General features: G+C 39.9%; 1 protein-coding gene across 1 annotated transcript in view; it reads right to left on the bottom strand.

The window, feature by feature from the left end:
* Nucleotides 1–25,171, bottom strand: part of LOC309822951 (UPF0524 protein C3orf70 homolog) — a gene marked incomplete at both ends in the record, with an annotated part of 99,986 nt that extends 74,815 nt beyond the window's left edge. The window contains one exon of the mRNA XM_082655051.1: nt 24,976–25,171. Coding sequence (XP_082511177.1) covers nt 24,976–25,171 — 196 coding nt within the window. The remainder of the gene's footprint in view (nt 1–24,975) is intronic.
* Between the last annotated feature and the right edge of the window lie 1,540 nt (nt 25,172–26,711).

Below are 26,711 nucleotides of genomic sequence, written 5' to 3' on the forward strand. Positions count from 1 at the left end.
CAATGCTTTTTCAACAACTGACAGAACATATTAGATAGAAAACAAACAAGGATGTACTCACCAATACAAGCAACCAGCAGGATCTAATACACCTTTATAGAACACTTTACCCAACAGCAGCAGAATACCCAGACTTTTTAAGTGCCCATGACACTGGGACCATATCCTGGGTCATCAGATTTAAAAGAATTAAATCACAAAAAGTGTGTTCTGTGCTAAAACTAGAAAACAATTAACAAAAATATATCAAAAATCTCCAAACACTTGGAAACTGAACACTTCTAAATAATCCATGAAATCAGAAAGAAACTTCAAGAGAAATCAAAACATACATTGAGTTTGGTGAAAATTAAAATAAAACATATCAAAATTGTGAGATGGACTTTGATAGCAATAACTGCACACATTAGAAAAGAGGAAAAGTCTCAAACCAATAATCTAAGTTCCCACCTTTAAGAAGCTAAAAAAAAAAAGGGCAGCACAAAATAAACTCAAAGCAAGCAGAACAGAAAGAAGGACATAATAAAGATGAGAGAGGAAATCAATGACATTGAAAACAGAAAAATAATGGAGTAAATAAATGAAACAAAGAGCTAGTTCTTCAAATAGGTCAATAAAATTAACAGACCTCCAGCAAGAGTGATTAAAAAATAAATAAATAAAGAGAAAGGACACAAAGTACCAGTACCAGGAATGAAGCAGGGGGTATTACTAAACACCATGAAGACATCAAAAGTATAATTAGGGACTACTACAAACAACTCTACACACATAAATTTGACAATTTAGAATGAAATGGGCCAATTCCTCAAAAATTACAAACTACCACAACTCACCCATTGGCAATAATTTGAATATCCTTTAATAAGGAAGCTGAATTATTAATTTTAACTTTGGGTTTTTTTTTTTATTGAAGTATAGTTGATTTACAATGTTGTGTTAGTTTCTGGTGTATATCAATGTGATTCAGATATACATATATAATCTGTTTCAGATTCTTCTCCATTATAGTTAATTACAAAACACTGAATATAGTTTCCTGTGCTATACAGTACTGAATTAGTAATTTTAAAAATTACCTGTTTCCTTAAACAGCTGTTAATGTTTAAGAAAAAATTAGCACCAATTCTAAACAATCTCTTCCAGAAAATAGGCTAGGGATAAAAAATTCCCAATTCATTGTATAAAACTAGTATTATCCTGATAACACAACCAAAGACAATACAAAAAAGAAAACTAGAGACTAGCACTCCTCATAAATATAGACTTAAAGATCCTTGACAAACTTAACAAACAGAATTCAGCAATATATAAAACAAAAATTATACACCATAACCAAGTGACATTTATTCTAGAGTGGAAGGCTGGTTCAGTATTTGAAAATATAATTCAAAATATTAAGAAGTGGGCTTCCCTGGTGGTGCAGTGGTTGAGAGTCCGCCTACCGATGCAGGGGATCGGGTTCGTGCCCCGGTCCGGGAAGATCCCCATGCCGCAGAGCGGCTGGGCCCATGAGCCATGGCCGCTGAACCTGCGCGTCCGGAGCCTGTGCTCCGCAACAGGAGAGGCCATAACAGTGAGAGGCCCGCGTACCGCAAAAAAAAAAAAAAAAAATTAACTCAAGATAGATTAAAGACTTGAATGTAAGACCTGAAACCATAAAACTTCTGGAAGACAACACAGCCAGTCAGCTTCCTGACATCAGTCTCGGCAGTGATTTTTTTAGATGATGTCAAAAGCAAAGGGAACAAGAGCAAAAATAAACAGGTGGGACTACATCAAACTAAAAAGCTTCTGCACAGGAAAGGCAACCATTAACAAAATGAAAAAGTAACCTACCCAATGGGAGAAAATATTTGCTAATCATATAACTGATTATGGGTTAATACCCAAAATATAGAAAGAACTCATATAATTCAATAGCAAAATAACAATCTGATTAAAAAATGGGCAAAGAATATGAATAGACCTTTTTCCAAAGAAAATATACAGATGGCCAACACATACATAAAAAGGTGCTCAACATCACTAACCATCAGGGAAATGCAAATCAAAACTACAATGAGATATCACCTCATACCTATTAGAATGGCTGTTATCAAAAAAACAAGAAATAACAAGTGTGGAGAAAAGGAGACCCTTGTGAGCTGTTGATGGGAACGTAACTTGGTGCAGCCACTATGGAAGACGGTATGGAGGTCCCTCAAAAAACTAAAAATAGAACTACGTATGATCCAGCAATTCCACTTCTGGGTATTTACTTGAAGAAAATAAAAATGCTAATTTGAAAAGATACACACACCCCCAAGTTCACTGCAACATTATTTACAATAGCCAAGACACTGAAATAATCTAAATGTCCACCAACAGATGAATGGACAAAGAAAATGAGCTATATATTTGGGATATTTTTCACCCATAAAAAATAATGAAATCTTGCCATTTGTGACAACATAGAGGGAACTTGGGGCACTATACTAAGTGAAATAAGTCAGAAAAAAGACAAATGCCATGTATTCTCACTTATATGTGGAAACAAAAAAAAAGAAAAAAGGAGATTGAAGAAGATGGCGGAAGAGTAAGATGCGGAGATCACCTTCCTCCCCACAGATACATCAGAAATACATCTACACGTGGAACTGCTCCTATAGAACACCCACTGAACGCTGGCAGAAGACCTCAGACCTCCCAAAAGGAAAGAAACTCCCCCATGTACCTGGGTAGGGCAAAAGAAAAAAGAATAAACAGAGACAAAAGAAAACGGACGGGACTGGCACCAGTGGGAGGGAGCTGTGAAGGAGGAGACGTTTCCACACACTAGGAAGCCCCTTCGCGGGCGGAGACTGCGGGTGGCAGAGGGGGGAAGCTTCGAGCCACGGAGGAGAGCGCAGCCACAGGGGTGCGGAGGCCAAAACGGAGAGATTCCCGCACAGAGGATCAGAGCCGACCGGCACTCACTAGCCTGAGAGGCTTATCTGCTCACCCGCCAGGGCGGGCGTGGGCTGGGAGCTGAGGCTCGGGCTTCAGTCGGAGCGTCGGGAGAGGACTGGGGCTGGCGGCGTGAACACAGCCTGAAGGGGCTAGTGCGCCAAGGCTAGCCGGGAGGGAGTCCGGGTAAAGGTCTGGAGCTGCCGAAGAGACAACAGACTTTTTCTTCCCTCTCTGTTTCCTGGTGCCCGAGGAGAGGGGATTAAGAGCGCTGCTTAAAGGAGCTCCAGAGATAGGCGCGAGCCGTGTCTATCAGTGCAGACCCCAGAGCCGGGCATGAGACGCTAAGGCGGCTGCTGCCGCCACCAAGAAGCCTGGGTGCGAGCACAGGTCACTATCCATACCTCCCCTCCTGGAAGCCTGTGCAACCCGCCACTGCCAGGGTCCCGTGATCCAGGAACAACTTCCCCGGGAGAACGCACGGCGCGCCTCAGGCTGGTGCAACGTCACGCCGGCCTCTGCAGCCCCAGGCTCGCCCCGCATCCGTGTCCCTCCCTCCCCACGGCCTGAGTGAGCCAGAGCCCCCGCATCAGCGGCTCCTTTAACCCCATCCTGTCTGAGCGAAGAACAGACTCCCTCAGGCAACCTACACGCAGAGGGCAGATCCAAATCCAAAGCTGAACCCGGGAGCTGTGTGAACAAAGAGAAAGGGAAATCTCTCCCAGCAGCCTCAGGAGCAGTGGATTAAATTTCCACAATCAACTTGATGTACCCTGCATCTGTGGAATAACTGAATACACAATGAATCATCCCAAATTGAGGAGGTGGACTTTGGGAGCAAGATATATTATTTTTTCCCCTTTTCCTCTTTTTATGAGTGTGTATGTGTATGCTTCTGTGTGAGACTTTGTACAGCTTTGCTTTTACCATTTGTCCTAGGGTTCTGTCCTTCCGGTTTTATTTTTTTCCTTATTTTTTTCTTTTTAAAATTTTTTTCTTAATTATTTTTTAATTTTTCTTTTAATAACGTTACTTTATTTTACTTTATTTTATTTTATTATATTTTATCCCCTTCCTCCCTCCCTCCCCCCACCCTCTCTTTCTTTCTTTCTTTCTTTCTTTCTATTTTTTCTCCCTTTTATTCTGAGCCATGATGAAAGGCTCTTGGTCCTTCAGCCAGGCGTCATGGCTGTGCCACTGAGGTGGGAGAGCCAACTTCAGGATACTGGTCCACAAGAGACCTCCCAGCTCCACGTAATATCAAACAGTGAAAATCTCCCAGAGATCTCCACCTCAATGCCAAAACCCACCTTCACTCAACGACCAGCAAGCTACAGTGCTGGACACCCTATGCCAAACAACTAGCAAGACAGGAACAGAGCCCCATCCATTACCAGAGAGGCTGCCTAAAATCATAATAAGGCCACAGACACCCCAAAACACACCCCCAGACGAGGACCTGCCCACCAGAAAGACAAGATCCAGCCTCATCCACCAAAACACAGGCACTAGGCCCCTCCACCAGGAAGCCTACACAACCCACTGAACCAACCTTAGCCACTGGGGACAGACACCAAAAACAACAGGAACTACGAACCTTCAGCCTGCAAAAAGGAGACCCCAAACACAGTATGATAAGCAAAATGAGAAGACAGAAAAACACACAGCAGATGAAGGAGCAAGATAAAAACCCACCAGACCTAACAAATGAAGAGGGAATAGTCAGTCTACCTGAAAACGAATTCAGAATAATGATAGGAAAGATGATCCAAAATCTTGGAAATAGAATAGAGAAAATGCAAGAAACATTTAACAAGGACCTAGAAGAATTAAAAGCAAACAAACAATGATGAATAACATAATAAATGAAATTAAAAATTCTCTAGAAGGGATCAATAGCAGAATAACTGAGGCAGATGAACGGATAAGTGACCTGGAAGATAAAATAGTGGAAATAACTACTGCAGAGCAGAATAAAAAAAAAGAATAAAAAGAACTGAGGACAGTCTCAGAGACCTCTGGGACAACATTAAATGCACCAACATTCGAATTATAGGGGTCCCAGAAGAAGAAGAAAAAAGAAAGGGACTGAGAAAATATTTGAAGAGATTATAGTTGAAAACTTCCCTAATATGGGACAGGAAATAGTTCATTAAGTCCAGGAAGCACAGAGAGTCCCATACAGGATAAATCCAAGGAGAAACACGCCAAGACACATATTAATCCAACTATCAAAAATTAACTACAAAGAAAACAGATTAAAAGCAGCAAGGGAAAAACAACAAATAACACACAAGGGAATCCCCATCAGGTTAACAGCTGATCTTTCAGCAGAAACTCTGCATTCAGAAGGGACTGGCAGGACATATTTAAAGTGATGAAGGAGAAAAATCGACAACAACGTTTACTCTACCCAGCAAGGATCTCATTGAGATTTGATGGAGAAATTAAAATCTTTACAGACAAGCAAAAGCTGAGAGAGTTCAGCACCACCAAACCAGCTTTACAACAAATGCTAAAGGAACTTCTCTAGGCAAGAAACACAAGAGAAGGAAAAGACCTACAATAACGAACCCAAAACAATTAAGAAAATGGGAATAGGAACATACATATCGATAATTACCTTATATTTAAATGAATTAAATGCTCCCACCAAAAGACACAGACTGGCTGAATGGATACAGAAACAAGACCTGTATATATGCTGTCTACAAGAGACCCATTTCAGACCTAGGGACACATACAGACTGAAAGTGAGGGGACGGAAAAAGATATTCCATGCAAATGGAAATCAAAAGAAAGCTGGAGTAGCAATTCTCGTATCAGACAAAATACACTTTAAAACAAAGACTATTACAAGACACAGAGAAGGACACTACATAATGATCAAGGGATCGATCCAAGAAGGAGATATAACAACTGTAAACATTTATGCACCCAACATAGGAGCACCTCAATACATAAGGCAAATACTAACAGCCATAAAAGGGGAAATCGACAGTAACACAATCATAGTTGGGGACTTTAACACCCCACTTTCACCAATAGATAGATATCCAAAATGAAAATAAATAAGGAAACATAAGCTTTAAATGATACATTAAACAAAATGGACTTAATTGATATTTATAAGACATTCCATCCAAAAACAACAGAATACACATTTTTCTCAAGTGCTCATGGAACATTCTCTAGGATAGATCATATCTTGGGTCACAAATCAAACCTTGGTAAATTTAAGAAAACTGAAATCATGTAAAGTATCTTTTCCGACCACAACGCTATGAGACTAGATATCAATTACAAGAAAAGATCTGTAAAAAATACAAACACATGGAGGCTAAACAATACACTACTTAATAACCAAGTGATCACTGAAGAAATCAAAGGCAGAAGACTCAAATCAGTAAAATTAGAAATGAAAAAGGAGAAGTAACAACTGACACTGCAGAAATACAAAGGATCATGAGAGATTACTACAAGAAACTCTATGCCAATAAAATGGACAACCTGGAAGAAATGGACAAATTCTTAGAAATGCACAAACTGCCGAGACTGAACCAGGAAGAAATAGAAAATATGAACACACCAATCACAAGCACTGAAATTGAAACTGTGATTTAAAATCTTCCAACAAACAAAAGCCCAAGACCAGATGGCTTCACAGGCGAATTCTATCAAACATTTAGAGATGAGCTAACACCTATCCTTCTCAAACTCTTCCAAAATATAGCAGAGGGAGGAACATTCACAAACTCATTCTATGAGGCCACCATCACCCTGATACCAAAACCAGACATGATGTCACAAAGAAAGAAAACTACAGGCCAATATCACTGATGAACACAGATGCAAAAATCCTCAACAAAATACTAGCAAACAGAATCCAACAGCATAGTAAAAGGATCATACACCATGATCAAGTGGGGTTTATTCCAGGAATACAAGGATTCTTCAATATACGCAAATCAATCAACGTGATATACCATATTAACAAACTGAAGTACAAAAACCATATGATCATCTCAATAGATGCAGAGAAAGCTTTTGACAAAATTCAGCACCCATTTATGATAAAAACCCTGCAGAAAGTAGGCATACAGGGAACTTACCTCAACATAATAAAAGCCATATATGACAAACCCACAGCCAACATCGTCCTCAATGGTGAAAAGCTGAAACCATTTCCACTAAGATCAGGAACAAGACAAGGTTGCCCACTCTCACCACTATTATTCAACATAGTTTTGGAAGTTTTAGCCACAGCAATCAGAGAAGAAAAAGAAATAAAAGGAATCCAAATCGGAAAAGAAGTAAAGCTGTCACTGTTTGCAGATGACATGATACTATACACAGAGAATCCTGAAGATGCTACCAGAAAACTACTAGATCTAATCAATGAATTTGGTAAAGTAGCAGGATAGAAAATTAATGCACAGAAATCTCTGGCATTCCTATACACTAATGATGAAAAATCTGAAAGTGAAATTAAGAAAACACTCACATTTACCATTGCAACATAAAGAATAAAATATCTAGGAATAAACCTACGTAAGGAGACAAAAGACCTGTATGCAGAAACTTATAAGACACTGATGAAAGAAATTAAAGAAGATACAAATAGATGGAGAGATATACCATGTTCTTGGATTGGAAGAATCAACACTGTGAAAATGACTCTACTACCCAAAGCAATGTACAGATTCAATGCAATCCCTATCAAACTACCACTGGCATTTTTCACAGAACTAGAACAAAAAATTTCACAATTTGTAGGGAAACACAAAAGACCCTGAATAGCCAAAGCAATGTTGAGGACAAAAAATGGAGCTGGAGGAATCAGGCTCCCTGACTTCAGACTATACTACAAAGCTACAGTAATCAAGACAGTATGGTACTGGCACAAAAACAGAAAGACAGATCAATGGAATAGGATAGAAAGCCCAGAGATAAACCCACACACATATGGTCACCTTATCTTTGATGAAGGAGGCAAGAATATACAATGGAGAAAAGACAGCCTCTTCAATAAGTGGTACTGGGAAAACTGGACAGGTACATGTAAAAATATGAAATTGGAACACTCCCTAACACCATACACAAAAATAAACTCAAAATGGATTAAAGATCTAAATGTAAGGCCAGACACTATGAAACTCTTAGAGGAAAACACAGGCAGAACACTCTATGACATAAATCACAGCAAGATCCTTTTTGACCCACCTCCTAGAGAAATGGAAATAAAAACAAAGATAAACAAATGGGACCTAATGAAACTTAAAAGCTTTTGCACAGCAAAGGAAACCATAAACAAGACCAAAAGACAAACTTCAGAATGGGAGAAAATATATGCAAATGAAGCAACTGACAAAGGATTAATCTCCAAAATTTACAAGCAGCTCATGCAGCTCAATATCAAAAAAACAAACAACCCAATCCAAAAATGGGCAGAAGGCCTAAACAGAGATTTCTCCAAAGAAGATATACAGATTGCCAACAAACACATGAAAGAATGCTCAACATCGTTAATCATTAGAGAAATGCAAATCAAAACTATAAGATATCATCTCACACCAGTCAGAATGGCCATCATCAAAAAATCTAGAAACAGGGCTTCCCTGGTGGCGCAGTGGTTGAGAATCTGCCTGCCAATGCAGGGGACATGGGTTCGAGCCCTGGTCTGGGAAGATCCCACATGCTTCGGAGCAACTAGCCCCATGAGCCACAATTACTGAGCCTGCTCGTCTAGAGACTGTGCTCCGCAACGAGAGGCCACGATAGTGAGAGGCCCGTGCACCATGATGAGGAGTGGCCCCCACTTGCCGTAACTAGAGAAAGCCCTCCCACAGAAACGAAGACCCAACAAAGCCATAAATAAATAAATAAAATTGTTTTTAAAAAATCTAGAAACAATAAATGCTGGAAAGGATGTGGAGAAAAGGGAACACTCTTGCACTGTAGGTGGGAATGTAAATTGATACAGCCACTATGGAGAACAGTATGGAGGTTCCTCAAAAAACTACAGACAGAACTACCATATGACCCAGCAATCCCACTACTGGGCATATACCCTAAGGAAACCATAATTCAACAAGAGTCATGTACCAAAATGTTCACTGCAGCTCTATTTACAATAGCCAGGACATGGAAGCAACCTAAGTGTCCATCAACAGATGAATGGATAAAGAAGATGTGGCACATATATACAATGGAATATTACTCAGCCATAAAAAGAAACGAAATTGAGTTATCTGTAGTGAGGTGGATGGACCTAGAGTCTGTCATACAGAGTGCAGTAGGTCAGAAAGAGAAAAACAAATACCGTATGCTAACACATATATATGGCATCTAAGAAAAACAAAAAAAGGAAAAAAGGCCATGAAGAGCCTAGGCGTAAGACAGGAATAAAGACACAGACCTACTAGAGAATGGACTTGAGGATATGGGGAGGGGGAAGGGTAAGCTGTGACAAAGTGAGAGAGTGGCATGGACATATATACACTACCAAACGTAAAATAGATAGCTAGTGGGAAGCAGCCGCATAGCACAGGGAGATCAGCTCGGTGGTTTGTGACCACCTAGAGGGGTGGGATAGGGAAGGTGGGAGGGAGGGAGACGCTAGAGGGAAGAGATATGGGAACATGTGTATATGTATAGCTGATTCACTTTGTTATAAAGCAGAAACTAACACACCATTGTAAAGCAATTATACTCCAATAAAGATGTTAAAAAAATAAAAATAAAAAAAATATTAAAACAAACAACACACAAAAAAAACAACTGAATACACAGACACAGTGAACAGACTGGTGGTTGCCAGAGCCAGGAGGGTGAGAGAATGGGCAAAATGGGTAAAGATGGTCAAACAAACAAAATTCCAGTTACAAAATAAATAAGTCATGGAGGTGTAATATGAGTATGGTTAATAATACTCTACTGTATACTTGAAAGTTGCTATGAGAGTACATCTTAAAAGTTCTCATCACAAGAAAAAAAATCTGTAACCATGTATGGTGAAGGATGTTAACTAGACTTAAACTGCGATGATCATTTCACAGTATATACAAATACTGAATCACTAAGTTGTATACCTGAAACGAATATGTCAGTTATACCTCAATTTTTAAAAAGTAAAATAATTTAAAAACTGTGGTACATCCAGAAAATGGAATTATTCAGCACTAAAAAGAAACAAGCGGGTTTCCCTGGTGGCGCAGTGGTTGAGAGTCCGCCTGCCAATGCAGGGGACACGGGTTCGTGCCCCGGTCTGGGAGGATCCCACATGCCGCAAAGCGGCTAGGCCCGTGAGCCATGGCCGCTGAGCCTGCACGTCCGGAGCCTGTGCTCCGCAACGGGAGAGGCCACAACAGTGAGAGGCCCACGTACCGGAGGGGGAAAAAAAAAAAAAGAGCTACCAAGCCATGAAAAGACATAGAGAAACCTTAAATGTATATTATTAAGTGAAAAAAGCCAGTTTGAAAAGGCTACATACTATATGATTCCAACTATATGACATTCCGGAAAAACTAAAACTATGGAGACAATGAAAAGATCAGTGGTTTCCAAGGGGATGGGTGAAATGAATAGGAAGAGCACAGAGGATTATTAGGGCAGTGAAAATACTCTGTATGATATTATAATGATGCATATATATCATTATATACTTGTCCACATCCATAGAATGTACAATACCAAGAGTAAAGCCTAAGGTAAACTGTGGACTTTAGATGGTTATGATGTGTCAATGTAGGTTCATCCTGGGTAAAAGAATGTACAGTTCTGATAGATGATAATGGGGGAGGCTATGCACATGTAGGGGCAAAATACATGGGAAAGCACCATACGTGCTTCTTGATTTTGTTGTAAACCTAAAACTGATCTAAAAAAATAAAGTATTTAAAAAAAAAAAAGAGAAGAGATACTTCACCAAAGAGGATATACAAATGGCAGATAAGCACATGAACGTCAGCAATCAGGTAAATGCAAATTAAAATTAAAATGAGTGATCAGTACACATCTATCAGAATCACTAAAATAAAAATAGCAACACCACCAAATGCTGACAGGAATGTGGTGAAGAAACTGGATCACTCATACATTGCTGATGGGAATGTAAAATGTTACGGTAACCATGGAAAACAGTTTAGCAGTTTCTTAAAAAACTAAATGTGCAACTACCACACAACCCAGCAATTGTGCTTCTGGGCATTTATCCCAGAAAAATGAAGGCTTTTGTTCACACAGAAAACCATACACAAAGGATTATAACAGGCTTATTTATAATAACTAAAAAATGGAAACAACACAGATGTCCTTCAATGGGTGAATGAATAAACAAACTGTGGTACGTGTACACCACGGAACACTACTCAGCAATAAAAAGGAATGAGCTATTGATATATGAAACAGCCTGGAGGAACCTCCAGAGAATTATTATGCTGAGTGAAAAAAGCCAATCCCCAAAGGTTACATACTGTATGATCCATTTATATAACATTTTGGAAATGACAAAATGAAAGAAATAGAGAACAGATTAGCAATTGGCAGGGATTAATGAGGGGTTGGGGCAAGAGGGAAAGTGAGTGTGGCTATAAAGGGGGAACATGAGGTATGCTTGCAATGATAAAAATGCTCCTGAATCTGTCTGTATCAATGTCAATTTCCTGGTTGTGATATCGTACTACAGTTTTGCAAAATGCTACCACTGGGAAATTGAATACAGAACACATGAGCTCTCTGTACTATTTCTCACAACTTAACGTGAATCTACAAATTATCTCAAAATAAAAAGTTTAATTTAAAAAGGATGAAAAAAGTATACCCGAAATTGATTCAAATCAGAAATAAATTAACCTGATAATATAACCACATACAAGAAAATAATTAATTCAAGAAACTTTTGAACACAGTGTTCTGACTATAAATCCTTTCCAAGATATATTCTAAAAAACAAGCAAAGAATCTTGAACTTTAGTAATCAGTTGGTTGTTGGTAATGGTAATAATGTAATAATTCCTAAACTACCTTGTGTGTAACTGAAGATAGAAGAAATGAGTAAATATTATGATATAATGGAAACCAGGGTTTTTGCCCACAGAGAAGGGAGGTACAATTATGGAATGGGGAAAGGTGAAAGACACACACACACACACACACACACACACACACATACACACACACACACTTCCTACGTCTATCCACTGAAAGTAACATGCAGTAATATCCCAGTAGAAGTAAGCACATTAAAAGCCCACATAATGGTTTCTGATTTCTGATCTGGGGTGAGGAAATTACTAGGTAAGCCTGGAACATCTTGTTATTCCAGAAAGCAGTAAAGTGCTCAAAAAATGACAGGAACATGTCAAAAGGTCACAGAAGCCAGCTTGAAGGAGCTCTTACTGCCCAAATTTAAGACAATTTGAACATCAAAATAATTTATGATACTTGATTATAACAAATTAAAAAAGAATCAAATTGTCCTTTTGGAAGTACTAGCCACGGCAATCAGAGAAGAAAAATAAAAGGAATCCAAATTTAAAAAGAAAACTGTCACTGTTTGCAGATGACATGATACTATACATAGAAAATCCTGAAGATGCAACCAGAAAACTACTAGAATTCATCAATGAATTTGGTAAGGTTGCAGGATACAAAATTAATATACAGAAATCTACTGCATTCCTATATACTAACAATGGAAGAGCAGAAAGAGAAATTAAATAATCTCATTTACCATCACATCAGAAAGAATAAAATACTTAGGAAGAAACCTATCTAAGGAGGCAAAAGACCTGTATACTCCAAAAACTATAAGATGCTGATGAAAGAAATCGAAGATGACACAGATGGAAAGATACACCATGTTCTTGTACTGGAAGAATCAATATTGTCAAAATGACTATACTATCTGAGGCAATCCACAGATTCAATGCAATCCCTATCAAATTACCAATGGCATTTCTCACAGAACTAGAACAAAAAAAATTTTAATTTGTATGGAGACACAAAAGACCCCAAATAGCCAAAGCAATCTTGAGAAAGAAAAACAGAGCCGGAGGAATCAGGCTCCCTGACTTCAGACTATACTACAAAGCTACAGTCATCAAGACAGTATGGTACTGGCACAAAAACAGAAATACAGATCAATGGAACAGGACAGAAAATCCAGAAGTAAACCCACACACTGATGGTCAATTCATCTACAACAAAGGAGGCAACACTACACAATTGAGAAAAGGCAGTCTCTTCAATAAGTGATGCTGGGAAAACTGGACAGCCACATGTAAAAGAATGAAATTAGAACACTCCTTAACACCATACACAAAAATAAACTCAAAATGGATTAAAGACCTAACTGTAAGACAGGATACTATAAAACTCTTAGAGGAAAACAGAGACAGAACACTCTTTGACATAAATCACAGCAATATCTTTTTTGATCTGTCTCCTAGAATGGAAATAAAAAGAAATCAAATGGGACCTAATTAAACTTAAAAGTATTCTCACAACAAAGGAAACCATAAACAAAATGAAAAGACAACCCACAGAATGTGAGAAAATATTTGCAAATGATGCAGCCAACAAGGGATTAATCTCCAAAATCTACAAACAGCTCATGCGGCTCAATAAATGGGCAATGCCCAATCAAAAAAATGGGCAGAAGACCTAAATAGACATTTCTCCAAAGAAGACATACATATTGCCAAGAAGCACATGAAAAGATGCTCAACATCACTAATTATTAGAAAAATGCAAAGCAAAACTATGAGAGGGCTTACCTAGTGGCACAGTGGTTAAGAATTCATCTGCCAATGCACGGGACACAGGTTCGAGCCCTGGTCCGGGAAGATCCCATATGCCGTGGAGCAACTAAGCCGATGCACCACAGCTACTGAGCCTGCGCTCTAGAGCCCGTGTGCCACAACTACTGAGCCCAAGAGCCACAATTATTGAAGCCCACGCGCCTAGAGCCCATACTCCACAACAAGAGAAGCCACCGTAATGAGAAACCCATGCACCACAACAAACAGTGGCCCCCACTCGCCGCAACTAGACAAAGCCCATGTGTGGCAACGAAGACACAACACAGGCAAAAATAAATAAATTAAATAAATAAATAAATTTATTTTTAAAAAAACTACAATGAGGTATCACCTCACATCAGTCAGAACAGCCATCATCAAAAAGTCTACAAACAATAAATGCTGGAGAGGGTGTGAAGGAAAGGGAACCCTCCTACACTGTTGATGAGAATGTAAATTGGTACAACCACTATGGACAACAGTATAGAGGTTCCTTAAAAATCTAAAAATAGAACGTGATCCAGCAATCCCACTACTGGGCATATATCCAGAGAAAACCATAGTTTTCCCAGGATATGTGCACCCCAATATTCACTGCAGTGCTGTTTACAATAGCCAAGACATGGACGCAATCTAAATGTCCATTGACAGATGAATGGATAAAGAAGATGTGGTACATATATACAATGGAATATTACTCAGCCATAAAAAAGAATGAAATAATGTCCTTTGCAGCAACATGGATGGACCTGGAGATTATCATGCTAAGCGAAGTAATTCAGACAGAGAAAGACAAATATTATAGGATATCGTTTATATGCAAAATCTAAAAAAAAATGATACAAATGAAGTTATTTACAAAACAGGAGCAGACTCACAGACTTAGAAAACAAACTATGGTTACCAGGGGTGGGGAGGGAAGGGTGGGGGAGGGGATAAATTGGGAGTTTGGGATTGACATATACTCACTACTATTTTTAAAATAGATAACCAACAAAGACCTATTGTATAGCACAGAGAGCTATGTTCAGTATTCTGTAACAACCTAAATGGGGAAAAAGTTTGAAAAAGAATAGGAACACATATATGTATAACTGAATCACTTTGCTGTACACCTGAAACTAACACAATATTGTTAATCAACTATACTCCAAAATAAAATTAAAAAATAAAAAATAAATAAATAAAAATAAAATAGGAAAAGATTAGACCCTAACATACCTTCCAACTCTGAAAGCGTGGTGTAAGCAGTCCCAAACTTTACTGGTAGAATACACACCAAATTCATGATAGTGGCTGCTTCTTGTGAGAGAAGGATGAGAAAGAGACTCTGAAAGAAAGCAGCAAGGACTCTAACTTTATCTGAAGCAAGAGTGATGAACAAATGGAAACACCGGTTACATCTGGGTGGTGGGAACTCTGATGTTCGTAGTATGTGTTCTCTGTTATTTTTTATAAATCTTAAACCTAAACACACACACACACACACAAATTATGTTACTTGATTATAACAAATTAAAAAGAATCAAGTTGTCTATAATAAAACCTAAAACAGAGGGATATATAGGTAGAGAAGAGAAACCTCTTCTTTACAAAAGAATGCTATCAAATAGTAGGAATCACAGAATTAGAAAATCACTATTTTGCAACAACAATGAAATAAGTGATTCACACAAGACTCCTCAGTCAATACTAAAATCACTGGGTTAAAGTTTGTTGGGGAACAGGATATTCACTCAGTGTCAAAGTATCACCCCACCGATTACTTATCCTTAAACAGTGACAAAAATAATTTTAAAAAGAAAAATAACAAAGGGAAACAATATTTTTATAATGGACAGATTTGGCAGTTATCACTTTAGCACCAGCACTAGTGGAACACACTGACTTGTCTCCTCATGTTAATGCTGTAAGAAAGGTACAATATTCACCTATGTAATAACTAGACAAAAATGTTCAACCTAAATCTAATAAGGCAAATCTAAAATATGGGAGATAGTATAGGCAGTTAATCTGGACTCCTCAAAAATTTCAACACCATCCAAAAAAAGTGTGATTATTCTAGAATGATTAAAGAAGATACTAAAGTGATACAATAATGAAATGTGATGCATGAATCTTATTTTTCCACTCATTTTATTTATTTCACTTGTTCAACCATTTTACTGAGGTATAACTGACACTGAAAAAGCTGTACAGATTCAATGTAGAAAATGTGATGAGTTCGGAGATAAGTATACACCCATGAAACTAGCACCACAATCTAGGCCATTAAAATATCCATGTGATGTATGAATCTTGATTGGATCCCAAATTGGAAAAAAAAAAAGTCAGCTATAAAATTCATTTTTTGAAGATAAAGGAAACTGTATGTTAGATGGTACTCCTGAATTACTGTTATTATCTTAGGTATGATTAGTATTGTGGTTACATAGGAAAATGTCCTCTTTCTTAAGAAGTATGATGAAACATTTAAGTGAAATGTCATGTCTGCAACTTACTTTTAAATGGTTTAAGAAAAAAGTACATGTGTGTGCATGTGTGTGTGTGTAGACAGAAAGATAAAGCAAATGAGTCTAACAGACAGAGTATTCCATAAAATACCAAATAATTACACTCTTAGTGTTTTTATTTCACTAAAGGTCTGTTTAAATGAGATACAGAGGAAGAAATACTTTCTATATCACACCAAGAATCTAGTTTTAAATAGACAACTAAGCACTAGGGAGGTTAAAGAATTTGTCCTGAATGGACTGTTTTGGGACATCGTGCAGACACAACTGGAAGGATTTATCATACACTGTTGGCACTCCAGATACTGCACGTTTTTGGCAGTGTGCTTACAGAATACTACTAAATATCAGGATATTCAAAAGCAAGCCAACAATATGAACAGGAGAAACACAACAAAAAAGTCTGTGACTTTGAGTAAAGTAACTTGCAAAAACTACAATTAAATCTACTTTGTCCACCCATTCTAAAAGCCAGGACCCCTCTGTTAACTAGCACTTTTGCCATTTTTCTACGCAAAATCAGTATTCCAAATAACAGCTAAGTATCGCTACAGGATCGTGACAGACTTTTAAATCATTAAAGTTAAATATGTACAGTTTCACTTTAACAGTTTTGTAATATTCTGATCCTTTGAAACGTGTTAACCCATGTTTGATATGACAGTTCTCTACTAACTGGCATACCTGATTAACCAGAACTATCCATTGCTTAACAATGGTGGAAAATAGGATGGAGTAGGGGAGTGGGGAGTACAATATAAGATTCCATGATAAAAAGCAGATAATCATCACAAAGTAACTATTATAAAATAAAACTTTCAACAGTGAGGGCAATTTAAAAACTCGATTTCTAAATGTCATCCTATTTGAAATGTATATTTTTACCATCTGTATTGTGTTGAAGTGTGTAATTGAACAAATGAGTATGGTTACAAAGTGAATTCCAGGTTAACCAGGACATTTTTGGAAGGGGAAGCAGTTGGAATTGGGGACTTTGACAATCATCACACTATGACAATAACATGTAACTATGTCATTATCCCCATATTAAAAATGATGATAAAGCAGAAACTAACACACCATTGTAAAGTAATTATACTCCAATAAAGATGTTAAAAAAAAAAAGATGAAACAAAGACGGAAGTTAAGTAACTTCCCCAAAACCATATAACTAGTAAGTGGGCAGAGCCAGGATTCAAACACAAAGCCCAACTCCAGAGCCTGCCCTCAGGATGACTAGGCTACCTAGTATTTCCATTGTTTGTTCTGAGGAGGGGCTGATGCTGAACACCTGTACTAAGTACTGCTTTACATCATATAATATTCACAACAACCCTGTGAAGTAGGATTTTTAGTCCTGTTTTTCAGAAGAAAACACTGAAGCTGAGAGAGGTTGAGTAACCTGTCGGAAGTTACACTGCCAATGGATGGAAGAACCAGGATTCAACTCAGGTGTGTCTGACTCCACAGCCCTTGCCCTTAATAGGACTACACTCTGCCTTCCACATTCTATGTATAAAACATTCCTTATTTTTCGAGGAAACACATCTTCTACTAGACAACTGTTAGCTGTTAAACATATGTTCCTGAATTTGTTTGGAATTAATAACACTTAATTTCTCTGAAAATATTACTTCTTGTAAATTAATGAGATTTCACAATATGAGAAAACAAACTTAAAGTGAGGGTGTTATAACGTAGGAAATTATCATAGAAAAGCCCTCAAAAGCTATTTGGTTCAAATCCCTAAGTTCAACAGGCTTGGAAACTAATAATAATTAATGGTATGTATGCAAATCTAACCAAAAAAAGGGCTTGCACCAGTTAGGGAGCAGTTGAAGATGTGACATGACTGAACTTTCATATTATACAAATACGTTATCAAATGTTTTTTAAAAGCATAGTTTTATAGAGTTTGCAACCACTCCAAAAACGTTCACAATTCATATAATTGCCCCTCTCTTAAAATCAGAAACCATTCTCATTTTACTTATTTAAATCCTCCTTGTCTGAAAAAAATTTTTAAATAGCTGAAATCCTCCTCACTGTACCCTGAGTGGAACCAAGAAACCCAGAGACCTGGTTACCATCCGGTTTGTGAGATTCTAATGCACATTGACCACATGTGGCCAGGGCTACTCGGCAAGTTTCCTAATCTAAAAAATGAGAATAACAGTACCTACTTCACAAGGTTGTTGTGAGGTGTAAATGAGCTAACACATGCAAAAAGGCTACAACTGTGCCTGCATATAAGCAACAGGTGTGTTATCTGTTATCACTGAAGTTGGTGTGTGTCCATTACTGAAGCACCACTTGGATGGAAAAATACCTATCAGCTTTCTCTTTCTCTGGAAAAGCTTTGAGGAAACTCACTCAGAACTTGATTTCACCTTTGCACGGTAACACCTGTATCCTCTTCCTTTAACCACCAGGCATGTGAAGAACCCTCATTAGCAGAAAAAAGCTTCAATTGGCTCCTCCATCTAATCAAACTACCACTCCGTTTTTTGCTAGTTTTCACAGTCAAACAACCTTAAATATATTTTCTGTAGCTTTTGTTATTGATATGACTGAGTTGCCCCTTAGGAAAACCGACTGGCATTACCCTGGGGAAGTCAGAACTTGATTTTGGGGGTTGTGTAAAGCAGGAAAATAGAACAAATAGAGTAACACAAAAACCACAATGCTAATATACTAACTAGTGGAGAGAAGTGTATTTGCCCCTCCTGACAGTTAAATCCTCTAATCAGCTCTTTCCCTCCCTATAGGAAATCTATAAATAAGAAGCCAAATTATAACCAAACATTTGCTGGGACAGTCCAGTCACAGGGACCAGACGTTTAAGCCTCTAGGCAGTGCCACCTTCTCTGAACAGTCTGCAAACACCACTTCCAAATTCTGCCTCTCCAACTCCCATTTTTCTATAATTCAATGCTGCCCATCTACCTTCTGCTGTAAGTCTTTCTTTAGATATGTTAATATCATCTATTAGACTACATCAAGTGCCACTCTTCCTGCTTTCAACCTGAAAAAGACAGACATCTTTTAAGATGTCTTTGAGATGTCTGCATCTTTTTAAGATGCAGAAAACTGAGCTCACCTATTGTGTGATTTTATTAAGCCAATACAGCTGAGTTCTGCGGGTGGTACCAACATCATACCACATACACTCCCCCACCTCCACCCACCCCTGACACCCTCTAATCACTTTTGCTTTGATAGCTCTTAACTTGGACTTCATTCCCCACCATATTCAGTGACCTCTCTACAGTTCCCATTCTTCTGTATTTCACTATGGCAATTGATACAATTTGCCACCCATTTCTTAAAAACTTTCCCCATCACTGGTTTTAACAAAGCCTAAAAACTGTTGATTTTGCTCATTAACTTTTTTTTAAATTTATTTATTTTTGGCTGTGTTGGGTCCTTGTTGCTGCACGCAGGCCCTCTCCAGTTGCAGCGAGCGAGGGACACTCTCCATTCAGGTGCACAGGCCTCTCATTGCGGTGGCCTCTCCTGTTGCGGAGCACGGGCTCTAGGCGTACAGGCTTCAGTAGCTGTGGCACGTGGGCTCAGTAGTTGTGGCTCGCAGGCTCTAGAGCGCAGGCTCAGCAGTTGGGGCGCACGGGCTTAGCTGCTCCACAGCATGTGGGATCTTCCTGGACCAGTGTTCAAACCCATGTCCCCTGCATTGACAGGTGGACTCTCAACCACTGCACTACCAGGGGAGCCCTGCTCATTAACTTTAAATTGCTCCACAGTACCTATGGTGGTTAAGCGTCCAGGTCCTAGAATCAGATAGACATGGATCCAAATCCAAGGCTCTACTTCTTACTAGCTATGTGCCCACGGGAGAGTTACTCCTTTAAGCCTTTTTCCTCCACTACAGAATGGACATAATGACATAATTGGCTACTGAGTGCTTAGCATAATCATCTTACTCTGGCACAAAGTAATCACTCAATAAATATTAATTATTACCTTTGTGTCCTAATTCCCCTGCCATTTTATTCTTCTCTTTCTACCTTGAAGAATTCACCATCTCAAACAGCTTTGACTAATAATGCAATTAAGTATGTTCCTGAAGTTACTGTGGCAGGATTAAACCTTTCATCCTCTTCATCAGTAATAAAGAAAATCATTATTTCTAGATTTCACCAATATCTAAGAAATAACCTGCTGAAAACTGATTTCATTTTCCTACTCTTTCTTAAAGTACTCATTTCCCTTGGCCTCTGCAATACCATACTTTAAGATTTTTCTTCTCTGGCCATCTCTTCTCAGACTCTACTGCCAGCTCATCTTCCTGCAACCAGCCTCTAAACGTTAGTGTTCTAAAGGGAAAGCCTAATGGTTTTCTTCATTTCTCATACTGTAGTCTCTCCCTTGGCAATCTCATGCTTCATCATGGTTACAACTGCAATCTATAAAGAAGTAAATGACTTCCACATTATCTCTAGTGCAGACTTCTCCAAGTTCCAGATCCCCTATATCCAACTGCCTACTGACATCACCATGCTATGACAAAGCAACTTAAACTCCATAGATACAAAACTGGATTCATGGTCTTCGTGGGTTCATGATTCCATGATCAACCAAACCTAGTTCTTCTCCAGTATTTTTTTTTTTTAGTGAATGAATGGCATCACCATCCATCCAAGCTGCATAAGGCAAAATTCTAGAAATCTAGAAGTTACCCTTTATAACTCCTCTTCCTCCCCTTCCAAATTTAATCTGTTCCAATTTCCATTAAGTGGATATTGCTGCATGAATTTCAACCTATTTTTTACACTAATACAAAAATAATCTCCCTTGCTGACTTCATTCCTCCACTACCCATTTTATCACTATCATGCCAAGGTCTCTATCAACTGAAACTTCCCCACCTTGCCTGTTCATCCCTCCCTAACATCTATCTCAACAATCAAATTTCTTATTTCTTCTAAATATTCTACCTACTCAAGCCACAAAAAAAATCTACTTTACAATTTCTGCATATGATTTATTCTTTCCCATTCCTCTTCCCTATCCAAGTCATGTCTTTTTCTCTCTCAAAACTCTTCTTAGAATCCTTCATTCGTTCATTCGTTAATTCAACCCAATATCTCTCCTTACTAGGAAAATAAATAAATAAATAAAGTTACAGATTCGGAGTCACAGTTTATTCAGCCCAATAATCTGTCTTTGACAGAGACACCAACAGAACACATATAGTTTTCCTCCCATAGTCCTCAAAATCAGTTATTACCCTAATATACTAATTATTTCCTCTATATTAAGCACTGCATCTTTCAACATACACATATTTTGTGTCTTTTATGAACAGGTGTGTATTTTCAGCCTTTTCTACTTCACAAGGTTATAAACTTCACAAGTTTAACATCAACCATATAAAACTGACTTTTCTTTATTTGTTCCAAATTTCCTCTCAAGCACCTCAAGGTAGTCCTCCTATTTTAGCATTTTCTGACTTGGTGAACAAGCTGGTAGTTTTTTCACCCATATCACTTGTGATTTTAAAGGAACACAAAAATAAATACAGCATGCATCACACCCTTACACTCTGCTTACAGGGCATCATCCAGCTGTATTCATATCTGTATTCCTGTTTCCGTAATAATGTCTCATGAAGAGAAGGTGCTCTATACATGTTCAACAAAATTAAAGGAATTCTGCTTAGGCCTGATGTTGTGTTCATGAATGCCAAAAGAAGTAGAACCTCTCAAATACGTTAACTCTGCTTCTGTTCAATAAAAATAATATTTGGGCTTAAAAAAGGTAGAAAGAATTGGTGCCTAGTATAGGTGAGGACACTGTAACAGAGCACCTTGCTGCTCTTAACGAACTGAAGCTGCTCTTCGATGTGATCACCGAACCACTGCCAGCAGAGGAAGCACAGAGACCCAGAGGGCTGCCAAAGACTAGAAAAGAGGAAATAAATGTAGGCCTGATTAAAAAATAGAAAGAATTGGCAACAGTCCAGTATACTCAATGCCCATCCTTTTCTAAATTCAGATTATTTAAAAAATAGCTTCTAATCACTTAGAAAAGAAAATGTTAAGCATTTGTGGAACCAACCTATGTTATACCAGACTAATTTCCTTTTTTTTTTTTTTTTTTAACGAGAGTATCTTTACAGATAGACAGACATCACACATCAAAAAGATGTAAAAGTAGTATGTTGGTAGAATTTCAACAAAGTATTTGACCAGGTTCTCATTACACCCATATGGATAAGATAAACAGAAGATGGATAACGGTACAATTAGGTAGTGAGGTAACTGTTTAACGACCATAACAACAAGTGCTCATTAATGAATTGTTATCAACCTGAAGGGCAGTTCAGGACTTTCATCTGTGGCCTTTCCCTGTTCAACAATTTTACCAATAAGAGGAAAATATATCTAAGGGATCAGTGAGTACCCATATCCAAATACACATATATAACTGTGAGATAGGCAAACGCTGTAACTTATGCCACAAATGTAAAACAAACACACAAACAAAAAAGAGGCTTAATGGCTTAGTTCACATCAAGCTTAGTTCAATCTGACAGCAACAAGCTCAATATGATGTGGAAACAAGAAAAACTAATGTGATGCTAGCTGCAGCAGTAGTATCTCAAACATGGGTGACAGGAGTCCTGCTTAACTCTGGACAGATCAGACCACAACTGGGATATGCTGTACCCTTCTATGGGTCACTGTCTTCAAAGGATCATAACCATACTGGCACATGTTCAGAACAGAAAAACCAGGATGCTTAGGGGCCTGAATACCATTAAAGGAAAGGCAGGAGGGAATGGAGATTTATAAATAGGACAAAGCAATGCCTTGAGAGGAAAACAATGGCTACCTTCATTCAGTCATTCAACAAACGTGAATTTCAAACCTATTTCTGGCCAGACATTGTGGCTGTGACTGGGGATATAGGAAAAAGACAGTCTATATCTGTGAGAAATTCATGTGTATATCTGAAGAGTCGAAACAGATTTGATCTAAAAAAGCTTTAGATTGTTCTATATGATTTCATAAGGTAGAAATAGAGGCAATGGAAAGAAGTTCTAACGTAATTGATTTCAGCTGCATATAAGGAAGAGCATTTTAAGAGTCAAAGCTGTCTAATGAAGGAAGAGGCTGCCTGAGTAGACAAGGTTCCCATCAGTAATGGTGTACTTAAAGAGGAGACTGCTGAAATAAGACAGGCACTGAACTGGGCCATTTTTAATGTTCCTCGCCTTCTACACTATGATTCTTTCTGTACTTCCTCAGGAAATGGACTCACCAGGTTCACCCTACTTGTGTACTACAGCATCACAGGTTTCCCACAGTTGTGACTTCCAACTTTGTACCCTGTCCCCCACTGAAGCAATGCCATATAATTAGGTATGGATCTGAGAGCAACAGGAATAATGCAATATAGGAAGAAACTGACCCATCAGTACAGAGAATGCAAAAAAAAATCAGTACTGTTCAATGTGCCTTATATTTGTAAAGAAAATGTAAGAATTCTCTATCCTCGAAGTCATAAATTCAATTTAAAATATTACGGAAAAAAAACTTTTTAACAAGTCTACAGAGTAAAACAAATGTGGCAAAATGTTAACAGTTGTTAATCTAGGTGTGTAACACTACAGTGATCCTCTTTCAGTGCTGTGTATGTGAAATTTTTCAAAAGTCTGAAAAAAATTTTTAGAAATATATTATGTTCAATTAATATAAATAAGGATCTGCTATGTACTGCATCTCTTGTTGGAAGCCATTTTTTTCTAACCAACAAGGAAAAAATAATTTTAATTTAAGATCACTTTGAGAATTTGTGTCCTAAATAAGCACTCCAAACCCCTCTACTATAACGTTATGTGGAAACTAAGTTTAGAATATATTTCTAAAAAGAAATAATTCACCAGATACAGTAGGCCAAATACCATGAACTAATCAAATTATGAAATTGATTAAATGGCTACTTAAATCCATTTTAAAAATCACAGGCGGGATAAACGTAGAGAAAGGTCTAGACCATTTACTTTTATAAATTGGTTTAAAATTACTGAAGCTTATTTTCATTCATTTTATTTTTGTAATTTTAAAACACTCTCTAGAATACACTGGCTCTATATGCTGGAACTGGGTATTCAAACAGTTCACCCGTCCAAACTGTTAATATTAACTTCTTGGAAGCAGTCCCTCACACTTTAGCACTTTCTCAGTCTGGATACAAGAAGTGGGCTACGATTGGAATTCCAAGGGCTCCCTTTCTTTTAAATAGCAGCCTGTTAAGACAAAAGTGATAAAAAGAGGGGAGCATCTTTTAACCACCAGCCCCGAAAAAAGGCTTCCCCTTCGGTTGTCGTCAACTCTGACTGCTGTCGACCCTTTTTCAACACACTGCCTGGTAGTTTCGGTTGAAAAACAAAATGGAAAAAAAAATTTTTTTTTAATATATATATGTCCCATTTTCCTGGGGCAGGTAGATAGATCCCCTTTTGTAGAAGTGGCTAAAGCTAGGCTCCCCACGGATTTCATCTCGTTGCCAAGGCAGCGCCGACCCGACTGGTCCGGCACGAGGGCAGTTCCCGCCGCCCGGACCCCAGGGCGGCCCTGGGCCTGCGGCAGAGCAGCCCCGGCCCAGCCCGGAGCCCCCCAGGCCGCAGAGTCCCTGCCGCGACCCCGGACGGCCCGGCGGGCGCCCCGGGACCGCCGCGAAAGGCGGGGACATGAGGCTCGACTTACAGTGACACCATCCGAGGTGACAGCACCAGTGCAGCTTGAAGCACTTGCCGTGGCTGTGCGTGGCACAGATTGAGAGCCCGTCGCACGGCTGGAAGTCGGGTCTGCGGGCGGCGCAACTCCGCGCCAGGGCCTGAGCCTCGTCCACTTTCTCGCTCTTCCAACCGCGCTCGGGCGCCGGCGCCGCGGCCGCACACATTTCCTCTCCCTCCGCGGAGCCGAGACCCGGAGCTCAGGAGGAGCGGCGTCTGGGCGGGCAGGAAACCGAGCCGGCTGAGGACGCGGGAGGGCGGGGCGCGAGCTGGGAGTCACGCCACCGCTTGAAGGTGGCGGTGGCGGCGGCGGGAGCGCAGCAACCCCAGGTTAGCACAGGAGCCGCCCCGGGTGCGACCGGGGTCTAGGCCTGCCGCCGCCTTCCCTCCCTCCGCCGTGGCGCGCGCCGCGCCCCCACGCGCACACGCACGCGCACACGCCGACCCCGGCAGACGCCACGAGTCCCTCCGCCAACCCCGCCTCCTCACACACGCCGGGCTTGGGTGCTGGGTCGTTGGCGTACCCCGCAGCCGCCGCACACTCAGTCCTCAGAGGCTGAGCCCGACCGACGGAGGGCCGTTAGGAACACACACACCTCGGCGGCTCAGTTTTCACACGCAGGCCAGCTTCCAGGAACACTTCCCACACTCAGTCCCCACACACACTCCCCTTCGACACACACGTCCACAATCCGCAGAGGGCTGTGCACGCTGAGGACACGCCCTCCCAGACGTCCAGTGGGCTGGTCCCTGCGCAACTGGGAGCAAGGCTTTCTCACACGCACAGCCTCTCCCCACGCGCACCCCACGTTGCCCTCGTACACATCCCCCAGAGGGTCTGGGCACCCAGGCCCCTGGGGGCGCGTGCACATACGCGCGCAACAGACGCGCGCTCCCCCGGGGCTGCCTCCTGCTGCCAGCAGGGCCACTGGGGCGCACGTCCCGGGCCACGCACTGCCACCAGCCCCTCGCGGCCCCTGGTAACCATCGCTCGCCCAGGTCTCAGCCCGAGGCTGCAGCCCCGCCTTGCTGAGGGGGAAAGTAACCAAGCTGGGTGCCGTGGTGTGTGTGTGTGTGTGTGTGTGTGTGTGTGTGTGTGTGTGTGTGTGTAAAAGAGATGCACGGGAAGTGCGATGTACGGGACTGGTATGTGGAATGTGTTGCGTGTGTGTATTTTGGCATGTATGTGATGTGTGGGCGTGTATGCTTGTTATGTGGAGTAGGTGTGGTGTGTGTGTAATTGGATGTGTTGTTAAGTGAGTACATGGTACATGTGTGGTGTGCATGATGCCTGTGACTGTTATGTGAACTGTGTGATATGAGGTGTGTATACACGTGTATGTGGCATGGATGCATGTGACCAATGTGGAGTGTCAGTGGTGTGTTTATGTGTGGTAGGGTATATGTTCTGTGTGTGCTATTCGAGTAGCTGAGTATGTGTGTATCCATGTGTACGTGGGGTGCGGTGGGCACGGTTGTTACATAGCATGTGTGTATGTGTGTGTGGTATGTATGTGGCAGTGTGGTGCATATGACTGGCATATTGAGTGTATGTGTGCGGTGTATGCGGGTGGAGTTGGGTGTGTGCAGTATGTGTGTTTGTGGGCATACAAACAAGACTCGTGTTTGCCATGGACTCTGTGCCTTTGTGTGTTAATGCCCACCCTGGCCAGCAGGTGTAACTGGCCCTGAAGGTGACTGCAACTC

The sequence above is a fragment of the Grampus griseus genome (assembly GCF_964374135.1).
Source record: "Grampus griseus genome assembly, chromosome: 5".
Taxonomy (NCBI): domain Eukaryota; kingdom Metazoa; phylum Chordata; class Mammalia; order Artiodactyla; family Delphinidae; genus Grampus; species Grampus griseus.